Consider the following 17,823-nt stretch of genomic DNA (forward strand, 5'->3'; position numbering starts at 1 on the left):
AGAGCCGGACTTACCAGTGATTTTAGGCCGTCTAAGGTGGATGTTGAGAGCTGAACTTGGGTCTATGGAAGAGCAGTGTGCGCCTGGCCAGTGAGTGGGCCTTCTCTCCATCCCTGAGACTCTCTTTCTTAAATCTGAATTTATATAAAACATTCATAAGATATTCAAGGAAGGCTGCCTTCTGTCTTTCTTGCTTTTTTCTTTTTCTCCTTTGTAAGTAGTTGTTTAAAAAGGGGATTTTTAGCCAGGCAGCAGTGGCGCACGCCTTTAATCCCAGCACTCAGGAGGCAGAGCCAGGCGGATCTCTGTGAGTTTGAGGCCAGCCTGGGCTACAGAGCAAGATGCAGGACAGTCACCAAAACTACACAAGAGAAACCCTGTCTCAGAAAACCACAAAACAAAACAGAGAATTTGACAGCCTCACACAGACATACATGTAGGCAAAATACCAATGTGCATAAAATTAAAAACAAATCATTTAAAAAAAATCAGTCTTTTGTAATTATTCTTTCTTTTTAAGATTTTTTATTTTTTCAGTTGTGTCTGGGTGTTGCCCACGTCTGTGTCTGTGCACTGTGTGTGAGGCCGGAAGAGGGCGCTGGATTCCTTGGAACTGGAGTTTGTAGCCGGTTGTAAGCTGTCAGGTGGGTGCTGGGAACTGAACCTGGAGGGGCGGCCAGCTCTTTGCCATTGAGTGTCTCTCCAGACCTGTTTCTCTAAAGTGTAACCAGGCATTTATGTTCCAGCTGCCCCTTCTTTGTTAAAATGTAGCAAATCACAGTTTTTTTCCACTTTGCCTTTAAAACTTAGTATTCTATCTTGGAGATTTTTTTCATGGTAGTAATAATATGTATTTTTAAATATCTATGAAAGTAAATTATCAAATTAATCACTCTAAGTGACCTTTGACATTCTATTTCTCTAAGAATTTATTTAAGTTAACCTCATTAAAGATACCCTGTCACTGGGGAACTGGGTTGTCTGTCCTCAGCGTTGTGTTGGGGTACAGGTGAAGATGGTAAGGTGGGGACTTTGGAGAGTGAGTTGGAGATCTGAGTGGAGCGTGGGGGGGCACAAAGCCTGACGGTATGCACAGGCCCATGTGGAGGTGAGAGTGTGCCGTGTCCCTGTGGTAAAGTAGCCTGGCCAGAGCCCCACACCGGGAAGGTAAGTGGCAGAATATCAGTTAAGTGTGTTTGTCTTCGTAAGGCGATGCCTTGTGAGGAAGGAGGGACGGTGATCACAGCATTCTTTTAAGAAAGTCTTTCTGGCAGCTGGAGAGGTGGCTCAGGGGTTCAGAGCACTGGCTGCTCTTCCACAGGACCCGGGTTCAAGTCCCAGCACCCACACGGCAGCTCACAACTGTCTCTAACTCCAGTTCCAGGAGATCTGACACCCTCATACAGACACACATGCAGGAAAAACACCAGTACACATAAACTAACTAAGTAAAATCTTTTTTAAAAAAGACTTACTGAGCACTCACTATGTGAGCGTTTATGTGAGTGTTCATGTGAGCACTTATATGTGAGCATTCCTGTGAGCACTTACTATGTACACATTTCTGTGCTGTGCGGGGAGTGGGGGCTGTAATCTTTTTAAAAGATTTCTTTTCTTTTTGAGACAGAGTCTCACTGTGCAGCATTGGCTGACCTGGAACTTGCTCTGTAGACCAGGTTGGTCTTCACCTCCTGAGTGCTGAGATCAGGCATGCAATATCACACCCGGCTTGTTTTGTTTTGAATTAGGTCTGTGTGTGTATGTGTGCATGCGTGCAGTTGCCATGAAGGCCAGAAGAGGGTGTTGGTCTTCTGGAGGTGGAGTTAAAGGCTGGAAACCTGAGAGCATACACACTCTTAACCGCTCCCTGGTCTGTCTCTCCAGCCCCTTTGTGGATGTTTCGTTACTAAGCAGAATTGCAGCATGCCATTGGGACATAAAAACTGGGGGCGCTAGGTTAGTTTGGAAGTGAGGGGCTGTCGCCATTCAAGGCAAGTGCCTGCTGGTGTTGGCTCTGTGGAATGTAGCTGGGTCACTGGAGAGGATGGAGCTGCTCAGTCCTAACTCCCTTCTACCTCAGCTGTGACCTTGGGGCGTAGTTCTTTAATGTGCCTCAGGTCTGGGCTACTCACAGAATGGGAAAGAGAATGGCTGCCATATTTGCATCTCCTGGTTACTGTGAGGTTCCAACTTAAAATATATGTAAACCACTGTGCTTCCTCCTCCAGGTATCTCAAAGGAGCCTTGGTTTGAAGTATTTGAATGAATGAATGAATGTTGGTGTATTTCTGTAACTATTTGAATATCTGTTTTCAAACAGAGACCAGATGAGGAAGCTGTGGTGGATCAGGGTGGGACCAGCACAATTCTCAACATTCACTATGAGAAAGAAGAGTTGGAAGGTAAGAACCTGCCTCTTAGTCCTTGTCTTGAAATAAGAGCAGAGATAACAGTACCCACATGTGTGACAGGCTTATCACGGGGCCCTGTATGCAGCATGAGACCCAATGCTCAACATAAATGTTAGCAATAGCAAATAACCCTGCCTTTGAGAATGTGAAGGGCTCATCTAGTTCACCGAGTCTTCATAACTGCACAGAAAGATAAGTATCTACACAAACTTAAAAGAAAATACAATATCATCAGTTTAAAAGTTCAGTTTGGCTGTAAAACCTTTTTTTAAAACCACATTTCCATTATTGGCTCTTCGTTTTCTAACTGTGCCCATTTGTACCAGATTTTAAAAAAAAAATGTAAACAAGAAAAGGGAATGCAGAAACAGACCAGCAAAGACTCGGAGCTCTCCGCACAGTTATGGGAAAACCCCAGTGAGATGGAGGCAGGAGGAGCCATTCTTGACCCTGGCTGTGCCCTGGCTTCTCCTTCCTCCTGCCCAACCATGGCTGCTCATGAGTGGTGACCTTCCTTTATCCTGGAGGAAGGCTCTCGTCCGAGGAGCCATGTCTGCTCCGTGTGAGATGGCTGCCGCCCCCCTGCACACTGAAGGATGCACCAGCTCCCGGCTGCTCAGATGCCTGTGATGTTTCTCTGTACTGCCTGTTCCCGTCATGGATTTTATTAACCCTGTGCCGCCACAGAGAAAACTCGGCCTTTGGATGGGAAGTGGAGGAAAGCTGGGGAGGCTGCTGGCTCCGGCTCCGGCTCCGGCTCCGGCTCCGGCTCCGGCTCCGGCACTGTGAAAACCTGTGTGTGGGTGGCTCTGCAGAGTCAGTGGTGTTTGGATAGATCAAGGTCAAGTTCTCGGAGTTATTTTGGCCAGATGGATGAAGGGACAGGGCGAATGTGGGAGCAGGAAGTGTGTGCTGTTGAGTTAGGTATTGAGTTAGGTCGACCTTTCGACTGTAGTCTGTTAATCCCAGTGGGCAAAAGTAAGACCACTACCACAATTTCTGAGATAAAATTGAAGCGAGCTTTATTAAATTCTGGCTAGGATGATGGACACTGGCCAGGCCCGTACCCGGGATTCCCAGAATATGGTGACAAATTACACTAGCCCGGGGCTTATGAAGGCAAACCCCACAAGACATGTACTTCCTGCCTTCGTCCAATCAGGGGCAAGCGTACATCCTGACATACTTCCTCCCATCTACTTGTGATCAAGCACATCCTGTGCAGTTGGGGCAGCCAACCTCATTCACAGACGTGAGAACAGGTAGGTGCCTTGTTGTTTTACATGAACAACAGCCCTGGCATCCCAGGAAGTTACCTGTCCTTGGCCAAGTGGGGCTCACAGGTTAGAAGCAATTTTGTTTTATAAATCCCTTAACCTCAGTAATTTAAACTTAAAACATAATTTAGTCCTCACAGTACCCCAGACACATGTTGGTGCCATTACCCTCTGTAGTTGTGGAAACTGACTGGATGGTAGGGAGACTGGGGTGGGATCCCTCTTTTCCCCCTCTGGACTACAAGGCAGTAGGTATAGCCTTGCCCTCCAGGCCTTGGCACCCTGCTTCACTGTGCAGACATTTCTTCCTGCTGTCCCAACACCTTGAAATGCATCGCTGGCAGGTCCATTGTCCTCTAGCATTTACCTGTGGACCTTAGTCCTCCACCGGGAAGTGAACGTATATAAAAATTTTCGTGTGCTTGGGAATAGAATAAAGAATCTGGGCCAGGTCTCTTGGATTCTGAGGGCCAGGTCTCATCCATTGAGGTCAGCTGAGGAACTGTTAGGAGCGACATCTCCAGATGATGTCATCTCTGGTGTGTGCTCTGCTCTGCTAGAAAAGCAACCTAACGGGACGACAGTTGTTGGAGGACACCGTGCTGGGAAATGGTTTTTATGACAAGATGTTTTTGGAAACTGGACTTTCTTCTGTTAGCACTTTAAAAATGTACTACCGAATGGTCCTCCCATGCCCAGACCTGAAATGTCTCCAGAGCAAAGCCTGAGGAGAGGAGAGCGAGTGGGTTTGCTGCCGTGGGCTTGGGCATGCATGGGTTCCGCCAGACTCACGCACTCCGGGTGTAGTTACAGGACTTGAAGCTTTGTGCCGGGTGGTGGTGTCGCCTAAAGGCACACAGAGAGAAAACAGCCCTGCTTTAATGGACCATCCATAAATTGTTTTCTGATTCAGTAATGTGCACGCCATCTCTCAGGGTTCTGTAGCTGCTGAGAAATCCCGCGTCTTCCTTGTATTTTATTTCGTATGCTCTATCATGCTCCCTAACACCATTTTCAGAGATGGTGTTAGTGACTGTAGATGTGGGTCTTTTTGAATGAGCTGGTTCTATCCATTAGAGAAGGGTTTTTGAACAGCAGCTCTCCAGAGATAACTGAGCGACAGTCCATAGTACATTTCAGAGAGTTCTCTCAGCCCCTTAAGCACTGAATTTATGACTCCTGGTGTCAGCACCGTGCTGTCTAGTACACTTTAACAAAGGCTGGACCCACTTGGTCATATTTGTAACTCTAAGGAGGTGTGCGTTGCTCCACATGTAGGAGTTACCCTGTAAGCCCGAAGGAGCGGATTATCCATTAGTTCTCCCTAATGAGTTGCATGTGAATGCCTGGTAAACAGCGCGGGCAGTGGTGTGGTCTGCAGCCCATCTCTGTGGGCGGCTCATACCTGTGTGTTCTCTTCCGCTCCAAAGATCCAGTGTCTCATTCATGGCTGCTGTGTGCGTGCGTGCGTGTGTGTATACATTCTTATTTTTAAAAGCATCAACATCTTTCTTACAAGTTTTACTAAGTTCAGATGCTTTATTTGCATGCTGATGGCCTCAGCAGACTTGGTCTGACGTTGACTGAAGAATGTGCTTGGTTACATATCGGTACTGGAGGAGATCTGAGCTGGGACCTTGACCGTTCACAGGTGCACAGTTGGGCGTAAGGTGGCCGCTCCACTGTAGTGCAAGGCAGAAAAAAAGGCAGAGAAAGCTTAGCTAGGGTAACATGGAGGAAGGTGACCGCACTCCTCAGCGAGGAAATTAGAGATAATGCCAAGGAGGCAGGTGAGTTTGCGGGGACTCTCGGGTGAATGCGTGTGCAGAAGGTGCCAACAGGCTTGAGGAAGGGCAGCCTGGCTGAGGTAGAGAAACTGTAAAGTGCTGTGGATGCAGCAGCTGGGGAAGGCAGAGGGAGCTGAAACCAGCCATTCCGGCGCAGGTGAAGGACACGTGGATTGTTCTCTAGAATGCTCGTTCTGTGCCAGCATGTAGGATGACTCTTTTAGCTCTCTTGAGCTGATCACCTGGTTCCCGTAGAGGTAATTTATTCCCATGTTGAATATGTAAACTTGTCCCAAAGGAAGGAAAATCCAGAGAAGAGGTTGAGAACTGAGCACAGGGGTTCTGGACTCACAGGATGAACTATGATCAGTCTGTAACCAGGAGGCTGACTCTGCAGCGTTCAGTTCATGTGGGAGGCAGGAAGGAGACCCTGCTTTGTCAGAGTAGGAGCAGCGAAAGGCTTGACATCCTGATCTACAGGACCCACGGTGAAAGGGGCAGAGGTAGAGCTGGAATCTAAGGTAACGCTGAAGAAAATTACTTATTTTTATTTTGTGTGTGGGTGTTTCCCTGCTTGCCTGTCATTGTATCACGTGTGTGCAGTGCTGTGGAGGCCAGCACAGGTCAAGAGCTCCTCTAGAACAGTCTTATACAGTTGTGAGCCACTGTGGAGCTGCTGGGAAACCCAGGCCCTCTGAAAGAGCAACAGGAGCATCTTTCTCTCTGCTGGGCCATCTCTCTCACTGCTGGGCCGTCTCCCAGCCACCAAGGAATTTAATGGCGGTGGGGCTGTAGACATAAACATGGAGCCTCATTTCATTTTTAGATTTTTTTTTTTTTGAGATAGCGTCTCACTATTGTCTAGACTAATCTCACACTATGTTCCCAGATTGACTTCCAAGTTTTAGTCAACTGTTTTTATCTTTTCATGTGCTAAGATCCTAGGTGTGAGATACCACACCCACAGTGAGCTTGACTTCTGAAGGTAGAGGGTTTTAAATTTGTTTGGGGGCATGTTAATCAGTGTAGGTCAGAGGTTCTCAACCTGTGGGTCATGACCCCTCTTGGGGTCAAACAACTTTCACAGGGGTCACCTAAGACCATCAGAAAACACAGATATTTATATACAATTCATAACAGTAACAGAATTACAGTTATGAAGTAGCAATGGAAACAATGTTATGGTCGGGGGTCACCACAGCATGAGGAGTTGTATTCAAGGGTCGCAGCATTAGGAAGGTTGGGGACCACTGCTGTAGATAAAGATTTGAAGCTGTATGGTAGCATACACCTGTAATCCCAGACTGAGGCAGGAGAATTGTGTGAAGCCAGCCTGGTAGGCCAAGCTGGGATACACATAAAGACTCAAAACAAGGGGTCTGGGGAGTCCTGTGTGGAAGTGGACTTGAAATCCAAAGAGTGGGTACCACTACAGAGGGGAGAGGGAGGGTCAGGAGTGGACCCTTCCTCTGGTGGGGGATGAGGCATCCGAAGGAGTCAGGTAGCAGTGCGTGAGAGCTGAAGGAGCCCAGAACATCAAGGCGGACGGGCATTGGAGACCCGGGTACATGCCGGGCTCTCCACAGAGTCTGTGGAGATGGAGATGTCTGTGACAGAGCTTGGTGACTAAGTGCCATCTGATGTCCTCACTGTGGACAGGAGCTTTAGTAGAGGTCAGGGACAGAAGCCACAGCCAGAGGCCATGGAACAAGAACTTGGGACGGAGAGGGAGTCAGGCCAATCATGATTCTTGGTGGAAAAGGAAGGAGAGGGGGAAACGGGGGGCAGCCGTCAGTGGGGGTCTTCCACGATGAGCCATGGACGGACGGCATGGAGAGGAGAGTGAGAGGCCCGTCCCATCCTGGGGAGGGCAGCGGAGAGGGAGGCACGGGATGGAGAGTGCCCGAGCCTGGCAGAGAGGAGCCAGACTGTGACAGAGGAGTTGCCATGAAAGAACCTTCGTCTTCTCAGGAGGGTGAGGAGGAAGGGGTCAAAGGGCAGGGATAGGCATAGGTAGGATCCAAAGACACTGGCTAAAGATGCCGAGAACCGTGGGGACAGTGTGGGCGCAGCCAAGGTGTGGGCACAGAGCAGCAGGAGCCAGGTAGAAATGGGCACAGCAAGGCTGTGAGTGTCAGGTTGGGAACAGCCCTGGAGCTTCTGATCCTGGGCTCCAGGCTTGGCAGGAAGTCAGGTAAGGATGAATCACAGGGGGTGCAGGGGAGGAGTTGGGAGCAGGGAAGGGGCGAGAAGGGGTTGCTGTCGGGTCACTTATTTCTGCTCTCCACTCTTTGTGTACCGACCTTAACTCTCAAACCCAGCCTCAGGCCTGATTTAAAGGTCTGTCTGCAGTAGTCTGGCTGTGCAGTCCACAGTGCAGAAGCTGGTCTGCAGTTCCCGGCATGGCCTCGAGCAGTTCCCGTGCGTTATCTTATTGTTGCTCTTGATGACCCCACGAGTTAAAAAAATAAGCGTCCGTGTTCCTTTTGAAGGTTTAATCAAGAGAGACTGGCTGGCTTGCTCATGCTCAGACTCTTAGTGCCGAAATGGAGCTTTGAGCCAGGCGGCCTTACTGGGTCCTTGACTATGCTAACGACCTCTCTGCCAAGACCTGCCACAGTCACCATACAGGGATCGTCTCTGTAAAATCATCCACATTGCTCTTGTAATAGCAAAAAGTAACAAGCATATTTGTAGTTTGTAAGTCATATCCCCCCTCCCTCTCCCCCCCTCCTTCCTCCACCCTCGGAACAGAGCCTTGTACACGCCAAGGCTCCGTTCCCATGCTCTGCTCTGTGACCTGCTGTGCCCTCCACATGCTCCTCAGGCTCCCACTCACAGCTAGTGCACATAATGGAGCACAGTTCGTTCATTTGGTTGTCACAACATCCGTGTGAGGTTATAGCTGTGTGCAGGACAGAGGAAGACACTGTCAACGCTGTGATGACTGTCTTCAGTCCCGGGGTCTGTGGAGTTTAACCATTCCCGAAGTGCTGTACAGAAGTCGGTGATGTTTTGCTCTTCATCATGCTGGACTCCTATTGTAAAAGGAGTTCTCTCCATAGGTCTTCTGTTTCCATTCAGGTCATAGAACTCTGTATGTGGGGGTTCGGATGCCACTGGGCAGGCAGGGCCACCGGCACCACCGCACTCATGGCCAGAAGCACCGGAGACGAGGAGGCCGGGGCAAAGGAGCCAGCCAGGGAGAGGAGGGGCTGGAAGCCTTGGCCCACGGTAACACCCTGGGGAGACGGGGGGGGGGGCCTCGGAGGGGTGTAACATTCTGGGAGGAAACAGGGTAACACCCTGAGGAAAAGGGGGGTAACACCCTGGGGAGATGGGGTAACACCCTGAGGAGAGAGGGAGTAATGACTGGGGAGAGAGGACCAGTGTCCGTGACAGGGTGGTGTGGAGATTCATGGGAATGCAGGAGGCATAGGCAGGTGGTCTTGATTCTCTAGCCCTTGGCCAGGGTTCCCAAGAGCAAAGAATGCTTCTAAGAACTGAAAATGTCTTCCTGAAATTGACATTTCCATACCGCAATCAGCACTATAAGTAATCCTTTGCTATTTAAAATTTGTCAGGATTCTAGAAAACTAAAAAATCTATTTTTATGTGTTTGGGTATTTTGCCTGCATGTATGTTTGTGTGCCACATGCATGCCTGGTGCCCTTGAAGGCCAGAAGAGGGCGTCAGATCCCCAGGACAGGAGTTAGACAGTTGTGAGCTGCCATGTGGGTGCTGGGAACTGAACCCGGGTCCTCTGGAAGAGCAGCCAGTGCTCTCAACTGCTGAGCCGTCTCTCCAGTCCTGATTTCTAGTTCTCATGGGACTCCTGCAAATGGTCTTAGTTGATAACTTTGCTCTCTTGTTTAAATGCTTCCACAGAAGAGCCTTCTCTCTAAGAACAAAGGGGCTTTTAAATCTGTATTCAGGACATCTTCTATATATTCCCAGAGCGGTTAGGCAGAGTGCTATTTCTGTTCTGACTGGGAGGATAGATACACATCCAGACCTTTCTCTGGTTGGCTTTCTAGACACCCCATCTCAGCGTGTTCAGTTCATTCTTGGCACCGAGGAGGATGAAGAGCACGTGCCTCATGAGCTGTTCACAGAGCTGGACGAGATATGTATGAGAGAGGGGGAGGATGCCGAGTGGAAGGAGACAGCCAGGTGAGGCCTGCAGTGACCGGCAGGAGCTTAGGGGACGGGCAGGTGCACCCCTCTCCACAAGTGACTGGCCTTTGTCTCTTCATGGGTGAAGTGGCATCGCGGAAGCCTGGCGCCAGCGCACGTTGGTGTGGCGTTGATGCTTGTGCTACGGTGGACATTTTCCGTGGACGCGAGAATTACACAGGCCCGCTGGCCTGATGCCAAGTGAAAGGCAGTCTTTTATGATTCTGTCTTTGTGGATTTCTGAAGTCATAAAGAGCACTGATAAAAATGTTATTGTTTTATTAATGTGGTTTGTCAATGTGTCCAGATGATATAGATTAGATTTTTATTTAAAAGTCATGCTTATTATAGACAATTAGAAAATAAAGATAAGCAAAAGGAAGACCGTGACAGTTACCTTCAGTCCCTGCTGCCACAAGGATAAAGCAAGGAATATTTTTGGGGTCTTACACATACACGTATTTGTAATTTTAGATTTGTCTTTAAATAAAAATGGGGTTGGGGCTGGGCATTGGTGGGGCACGCCTTTAATCCCAGCGCTCAGGAGGCAGAGGCAGATGAGTCCAAGGCTAGCCTGGTCTACAGTGCAAGTTCTAGGACAACCAGGGTTGTTACACAAAGAAACTCTGTCTTGAAAAACCAAACCGAACCAAATAAAAAGGGTTGGGGTGGGATCAGATTGGCACTGGGGTGGGATCGGATTGGCACTGGGGTGGGATCAGATTGGCACTGGGGTGGGATCGGATTGGCCCCAAGCCACAGCTTCTTTTCCAGTTCTTCGTGTCTGGACTTAGACCAGGGTGCAGTCGCCTCTGTGTCATTCAGAGTTCTGCCCTCTTGAGAAACCCACTTTATGTCTGTGGTGTCTCGTCCTTGTCTGCAGGTGGCTGAAGTTTGAGGAGGACGTGGAAGATGGGGGAGAGCGCTGGAGCAAGCCTTACGTGGCGACGCTCTCCCTGCACAGCCTGTTCGAGCTGAGGAGTTGTCTCATCAACGGCACTGTCCTCCTGGACATGCGCGCTAGCAGCATAGAAGAGATCTCAGGTGAGGCTGCACACAGGGCAGGGGCGTTCTGTGTGAACTCAGAAGCAGGGAGGCAAGCGTCCAGGTAATCCGGAAGTTGGAAGGGCTGAAGCAGGGGAATGACAGGTTTGAGGTCTGCCCTACACAGTGATTCTTTATCGTAAGCAAAACAGAGCAGAACAACAAAGCCAGAAAGAAAGAAAACTGAAGGGCGGTTGAGACGGCTCAGTGGGTAAAAGCATTCGCTGGGCAAGCTGGGTTCCACCCCGGAACCCAGGCTGGAAGAACTGATGGGAGTCGTCCTCTGTCCTCCATGAGCACGCCACAGGGCACGCCTTCACCACACACACACACACACACACACACTCATGAGCACGCCACGGTGCACGCCTTCACCACACACACACACATACACACACACACACACACACACACACACACACACACACACTCATGAGCACGCCATGGCGCACGCCTTCACCACACACACACACACACACACACTCATGAGCACGCCACGGTGCACGCCTTCACCACACACACACACACACACACACACACACACACACACACACACTCATGAGCACGCCATGGTGCATACCTTCATCACACACACACACACACACACACACACACACACACACTCATGAGCACGCCACGGTGCACACCTTCACCACACACACACACTCATGAGCACGCCACGGCGCATGCCTTCACCACACACACACACACACACACACACACACACACACACACTCATGAGCACGCCACGGTGCACACCTTCATCACACACACACTAATAATTGCAACAACAACAATAATAACTTGAAGAAGAAAATTAAAGATTTAAAAGTACAAAATGCATCATCTAGAACAGATATGCAGGAAAGTGAGCTCTAGCATTCCCATGCTCCAGCACAGCATATAGGGAAACCTGTCTGCTGGATCTGATGTGAACGGATATTGAGATACCGTGTGTGGGGAGCCGCATTGGAGAGTACCTGGCTGCGTTTGGACCTTTCCCCTCAGACTGACTCTGTTCTTTTTTTTTTTTTTTAATAGATTTATTTATTTATTATATATATACACAGTGTTCTGCCTGCAGGCCAGAAGAGGGCACCAGATCTCATTACAGATGGTTGTGAGCCACCATGTGGTTGCTGGGAATTGAACTCAGGTCCTCTGGAAGAGCAGTCGGTGCTCTTAACCTCTGAGCCATCTCTCTAGCCCCCTGACTCTGTTCTATTGGACAGAGTAAAGATTTCTCCATTCCAAGTATCTATTATGCCTCTCTAAGGACCTTTGGGGGTCTGGGGGCCGAGGTCAGTACTGATGTACTCCTGTGTTGACTCCTTTGGAAGGTGGTGCTCCAGATGTACCACCAACTGTAGAGAAAGTGGACATTTAAAAAAAAAAGTGAGTTCCGTGTCACGGTCCTGTTTGCTGCTCTAGAGGCAGTGGAACCTGGGAGAATGGAGCCCAAATGAACATCAGACGATTTGTACAGTTTATACCGAGGGCAGTGCAGCGGGTGAGCGGTGTGGCATGTGGCAAAAACGTGCTTTTCTGTGGAGGCTAACAGATAACAACAGCCAGTCGTAATGAATAATCTGAAGTAAACTCTATCCGGTACACCCAGAAGGGGCACGAAAGCACAGTCCAAGAGCAGTTCCGTGTTTTTGAAGAAACTGAGGTCACAAAACTCTTGTCTTGGTTTCTTGGAGTTTTCTCACAAGCATTCAGACATCTTTCTTCACACATCTCCATTCTTGGACTGTGTTCCGGCCGGGTCACATCTGTATTTCACTGACTTCTAGCTCTGTGTCTAAATGCCCATGAAGGTTCCCAAGAACATTTGTGGCCTGTTTTTTGGTGGAGGAACCCCGGGGAGTTAGTGGCGTTATAACAATGAGGGGATCCTGCAGATGTCTCAGCAGGGTAGTGCCTGGTCAAATTAGCTGTGAGGAAGATGATGGAGGGTGAAGGGAGAGTGAACCAGGCCACTGGATCAGACCAGGTGAGGCGGTGCCTGCAATGTGGGGGAAGGAGACCCCGCATGGGGTGGGGGTGGGGTTGCCTCCCAGACCACATCCAAACACCTGTTTCCACGGAGAGAACCTTTCTTAAGTGGGGAAGAAAAGTTACTGTGGCTGCTCTCTGACTCAGGCAGAAAACAGCAGCAAATGACCTTGCAGGTGTGATTTTAGGAGGAGAAGAGGGGGGGTCTGGGTTACGATGGGCTAGGGTAGGGTGGTGTAGGAGATGGGGTGAGGGAGAAGGGGAAGGGACAAGGGAAAGGCAGGGGTATTTGTCCCCGAGGGACAGAGGCCACCTCTGGATAGAGAGGAGACACATGTGGCCCATAGGCAAATGTTGGTTTATAAAGGTAAAATGGGAAACCCTGTGTTAGGATGAGGTGTTTAATTTTTTTTTTCTTTTTTTTTTCTCTGTGTAATATCTGTCTTTATTGTGGCTTATTTTTTTTGTGATATATATTTTTTATTTTACAATACCATTCAGTTCTACATATCAGCCATGGGTTCCCCTATTCTCCCCCCTCCCACCCCCTCCCCTTACCCCCAGCCCACCCTCCATTCCCACCTCCTCCAGGACAAGTCCTCCCCCGAGGACTGTGATCAACTTGGTAGACTCAGTCCAGGGAGGTCCAGTCCCTTCCTCCCAGACTAAGCCAAGTGTCCCTGCATAAGTTCCAGGTTTCAAACAGCCAACTCATGCAATGAGCACAGGACTTGGTCCCACTGCCTAGTTGCCTCCCAAACAGATCAAGCCAATCAACTGTCTCACCTATTCAGAGGGCCTGATCCAGCTGGGAGCCCCTCAGCCTTTGGTTCATAGGTCATGTGTTTCCATTCATTTGGCTATTTTTTTTTTTAATAATTGAGTAAAACTGAAATTTATTATATGCCACAGTCGTCCTAGGGACCTCCATGCTATATATATAGCCTCTATGGTTCTATGGGTTGTGGTCTGATTGTTCTTTATTTTATATCTAGAATCCACCAATGAGTGAGTACATACCATAACTGTCTTTCTGGGTTTGGGTTACCTCACTCAGGATGATTTTTTCTAGTTCCATCCATTTGTCTGCAAATTTCATGCTTTCATTGTTTTTCTCTGCTGAGTAGTACTCCATTGTGTATATGTACCACATTTTTTTCATCCATTCTTCTGTTGATGGGCATCTAGGTTGTTTCCAGGTTCTGGCTATTACAAATAGTGCTGCTATGAACATAGCTGAGCATGTATCTTTGTGGTATGAATCATCATTCCTTGGGTATATGCCCAAGAGTGGGATGGCTGGGTCTTGAGGTAGTTCGATTCCTAATTTTCTGAGAAACCGCCAGAGGTGTTTAATTTTAATAGGCATGTTAATTAGGTGAGCCAAAGGGGGCTTTTGATTGCTGGATTTCAGTACGTTGATAGCTGGACCTTGGTAGTCAGCCTCGGGAGGAAGAAGTGGTGAAATCAGGGAGTAGACCGTGGTGGCTAGCTTCAGGGAGGTGATGTAATGATCTCTGGCAAGGCTGAGGGAATGAGAAGGCCTGCCAGAGCCGTGCTTGCCACCCTCCTGTAGACCAGAGTTTCTTCAGTGGGTGGCACAGCAAGAGGTGGTTCCCAGTGCAGCTGAGGAGGGAGAGTTGATGGGGATGACTTGGTGTCTGGTTGGGTAAAAAGGGAAGAGTGTTAGGATTCTGGCTTATGGCTGGATGCCTAGAACATCAGCAGGTCTGGTGGGTGGGAAGAGGATGCGTTTCGTTTTGTGCTTGCTGAGTCTTAGGGTGTGAGGACATCCAGATGATGTCTGTAGGTGACTGGAGCTTTGATGTGACTCTTGAGGTAGATCTGAAGTGTAGTTTTTGGTCATCGGTTCATAGGCGTTTGGTGCTTAAGGGCAGTTGAGAATGAGGTCGGCAGGGGCTGTAAGTAGGTGGACAGAGAGTGTCATCCTTGGAGACTGAGGCTCAGGAGTGCCCATAGCAGGTGAGATGAGAACCAGATAAGACCGCCGAGTCTGTTAGCCTGCCAGGACTGCTGGGACACATGGCCACATATGTGGTGGCTCCTGCCTGTATTCCCAACTCTCAGAGGTTAAGGCAAGTAGACAAGTTCAAGACCAGCCTATAGCAAGATCTCATCTCAAAATAAAACCAATCAAACAATACACTTGGAAGCCAGCAATCTGAAATGAGTTACAGGTAGGGCTGTGTTCCTAAAGGCCCAGAGCAGAAATGATTTTCCATGGTCCTTTGACACCCAGTGGGAACTGCAGGTCATTCTTGAATTATGATTTTTCTTCTTTTGAGAATTTTTAGTGGGAAGAGAAAAGTGAAAAACACTACATAGAAGAAGGGGCCTGGTTAGAATTTTTTTTCCTTTTAAGATGAAGGATCCAGAAGCATGAGTGTAATAAGAGGGAAGAAATCAATCATTATAAAGGCTAAATATGCAGGAACCTGGTTGTGACTGTTCACACCTGTAATCCCAGCACTTACTGTTCACACCTGTGGTCCCAGGACTTATTGACTGTTCACACCTGTGATCCCAGCACTTACTGTTCACACCTATGGTCCCAGGACTTACTCACTGTTCACACCTATGGTCCCAGCACTTATTGACTGTTCACACCTGTGGCCCCAGGACTTATTGACTGTTCATACCTGTGGCCCCAGGACTTGTTGACTATTCACACCTGTGTTCCCAGCACTTATTGACTGTTCACACCTGTGGCCCCAGCACTTATTGACTGTTCACACCTGTGGCCCCAGGACTTGTTGACTATTCACACCTGTGTTCCCAGCACTTATTGACTGTTCACACCTGTGGCCCCAGCACTTATTGACTGTTCACACCTGTGGCCCCAGGACTTGTTGACTGTTCACACCTGTGGTCCCAGGACTTATTGACTGTTCACACCTGTGGCCCCAGGACTTGTTGACTGTTCACACCTGTGGTCCCAGGACTTATTGACTGTTCACACCCATGGTCCCAGGACTTACTCACTGTTCATACCTGTGGTCCCAGCACTTATTGACTGTTCACACCTGTGGCCCAGGACTTATTGACTGTTCACACCTGTGGCCCCATCACTTATTGACTGTTCACACCTGTGGCCCCATCACTTATTGACTGTTCACACCTGTGGCCCCATCACTTATTGACTGTTCATACCTGTGGCCCCATCACTTATTGACTGTTCATACCTGTGGCCCCATCACTTAGGAAGTACAGGCAGGAAGACCAACTGCTTGAAGCTAGCTGCTGCAGTGACAGCCTTCCCGGGGGTGTGGAGACTTTGGCGCTGTACCTCTCTGTAGATGGGGAGACAGAGTAGAGGGTGTTCATGTAATCCCGAGGTCAGATGGGTCAAGAATAATGGAGCTAGGAAGGAAGTGTAGGGTCTGAAGCTAGACATGTATCTAGAGTCCTGCTGACAGAAACAAGTAACTGTCCTCCCCAGTCACTGGGCTTTGATAGTTTAAGTGCTGGTAATTGCCTTCAGTGAGCAGTTAGTTAATTTAAATGCACTTTTTAAACTTATTATTCCATTTCATATCTGTGTGTTTTGCCTGCATCTGTACTCTCTGGAAGAGCAGCGCATGCTCTTGACCACTGACGCCTCTCCAGCTCCAATTTAACTTTTCTTTCGGGCTCCACTTTCAGATAGCTGCTGGAGCTCACAGCTGCAGCATCCCTGACAGCTGCATCAGGGCTGAGTTCTTGGGTGGAGGAACAATAGAATTAGAGGGTAATTGTGGGCTTTTGAGTCAGCCAGTCCTGGATATGAACCCTTGCTCCCCCACTTAGCAGGTGTGAGAGTTTGGGGACATCTGTAACAATCGTCCCTTGGTTTCCTTATTTGGAAGAACACTCTGACTCAGAAGTTAGGAGTATTTGTGGCTCTTTCAGAGGACTCCAGTTTGGCCACTTGTAACTCCAGCCTCAGGGGATCTGATAACTCTCTTCCAGTCTCCATGGGCACCTGCACATGTGGCACTCGCGCGCGCGCGCACACACACACACACACATACACACGTACTCACGCACGCACGCATGCACACAAAGATAAAAATAAATACATTTTAAAAATAGAAAAAAATTGTCATAAAAATATCCCACTTTTTCAATTTTAGTGTGTATTGTATAGATAACAGATGTAAAGCTCATGGTATATAGTTCTAGGTATGTATTAAATACTCAATAGGCTTTGTTCCCCAAAGCAATGATTTAAGCTAAGTATAATGACATATGTCACCATGTAAGTCCTACCTTAAATTTTTTTTAATTAATTAATTTTATTTTATATATATGAGTACTTTGATTGCATGTGTATGCCCTTGGGGACTATAAGGGGGTGTTGGATCTCCTAGAACTGGAATACAGATGGCTGAGAGCCACCGTGTGGGTGCTGGGAATTGAACCCAGGTCCTCTGTAAGAGTATCCAGTATTCTTATCCTCTGGGCCATCTCTCCAGCTCCTATAAGCCCTAGTTTTGCAGAAGGGTCACATTAGCTCAGGAATTCATGACCAGCCTACATAGCATAGTGACGCCCCATCTCTAAAAGATGTGTTCTCATTGTTAAATAAACAAAGGACAGTGTTTCACAGCTACAGAAACCAAACGCTCTTCCAGACAGGAAGCTGAGACCACCTTGGTGACCCTAGTAGAGCAGCTTGCCTCTGTCTGTTGCCCCTTCCCCAGCCACCTGATGCCATTCCCCCCGAGGTTCCTGAGCTCAATTTGAATGGTGCTGTGCATGCTTGCTTTCCAGACCTGATCCTGGACCAGCAAGAACTGTTCAGCGACCTGAACGACAGTATGAGGGTGAAAGTGCGGGAGGCCCTTCTTAAGAAGCACCACCATCAGAACGAGAGGAGGAGGAACAACCTCATCCCCATCGTCCGCTCCTTCGCTGAGGTGGGCAAGAAGCAATCTGACCCACATTCTATGGATAGAGACGGTACGGATTTGCGTCTGTTTCTCTTTATTGACCACACGTGTGGGGACTAGTTGGAGATGCAGTTACTAGAGGGTAGAGGCCGTGACACGCAGACCCCTGAACTTTTGGACGGTAGTAAGCCGGGCAGCTGGGAAACGGTGCCGTCTCTCCCTTGTGTGCTTGGAAAGC

The 17,823-nt window shown here is 48.7% G+C and overlaps 1 protein-coding gene across 5 annotated transcripts in view; it reads left to right on the forward strand.

The window, feature by feature from the left end:
- The window catches only part of Slc4a8 (solute carrier family 4 member 8), an 80,240-nt gene that overhangs the window by 15,750 nt on the left and 46,667 nt on the right, over positions 1 to 17,823 (forward strand). For all 5 annotated transcript variants that reach the window (XM_016000440.3, XM_076556856.1, XM_076556858.1 and 2 more), the window contains 5 exons: positions 2,321 to 2,402; positions 8,560 to 8,709; positions 9,513 to 9,648; positions 10,535 to 10,695; positions 17,467 to 17,655. In XM_016000440.3, the coding sequence (XP_015855926.1) occupies positions 2,321 to 2,402; positions 8,560 to 8,709; positions 9,513 to 9,648; positions 10,535 to 10,695; positions 17,467 to 17,655 (718 nt within the window). Of the gene's footprint in view, positions 1 to 2,320; positions 2,403 to 8,559; positions 8,710 to 9,512; positions 9,649 to 10,534; positions 10,696 to 17,466; positions 17,656 to 17,823 lie in introns of those variants that run through there.

The sequence above is a fragment of the Peromyscus maniculatus genome, chromosome 20 (genome assembly GCF_049852395.1).
Source record: "Peromyscus maniculatus bairdii isolate BWxNUB_F1_BW_parent chromosome 20, HU_Pman_BW_mat_3.1, whole genome shotgun sequence".
NCBI classification, from domain to species: Eukaryota; Metazoa; Chordata; class Mammalia; order Rodentia; family Cricetidae; genus Peromyscus; species Peromyscus maniculatus.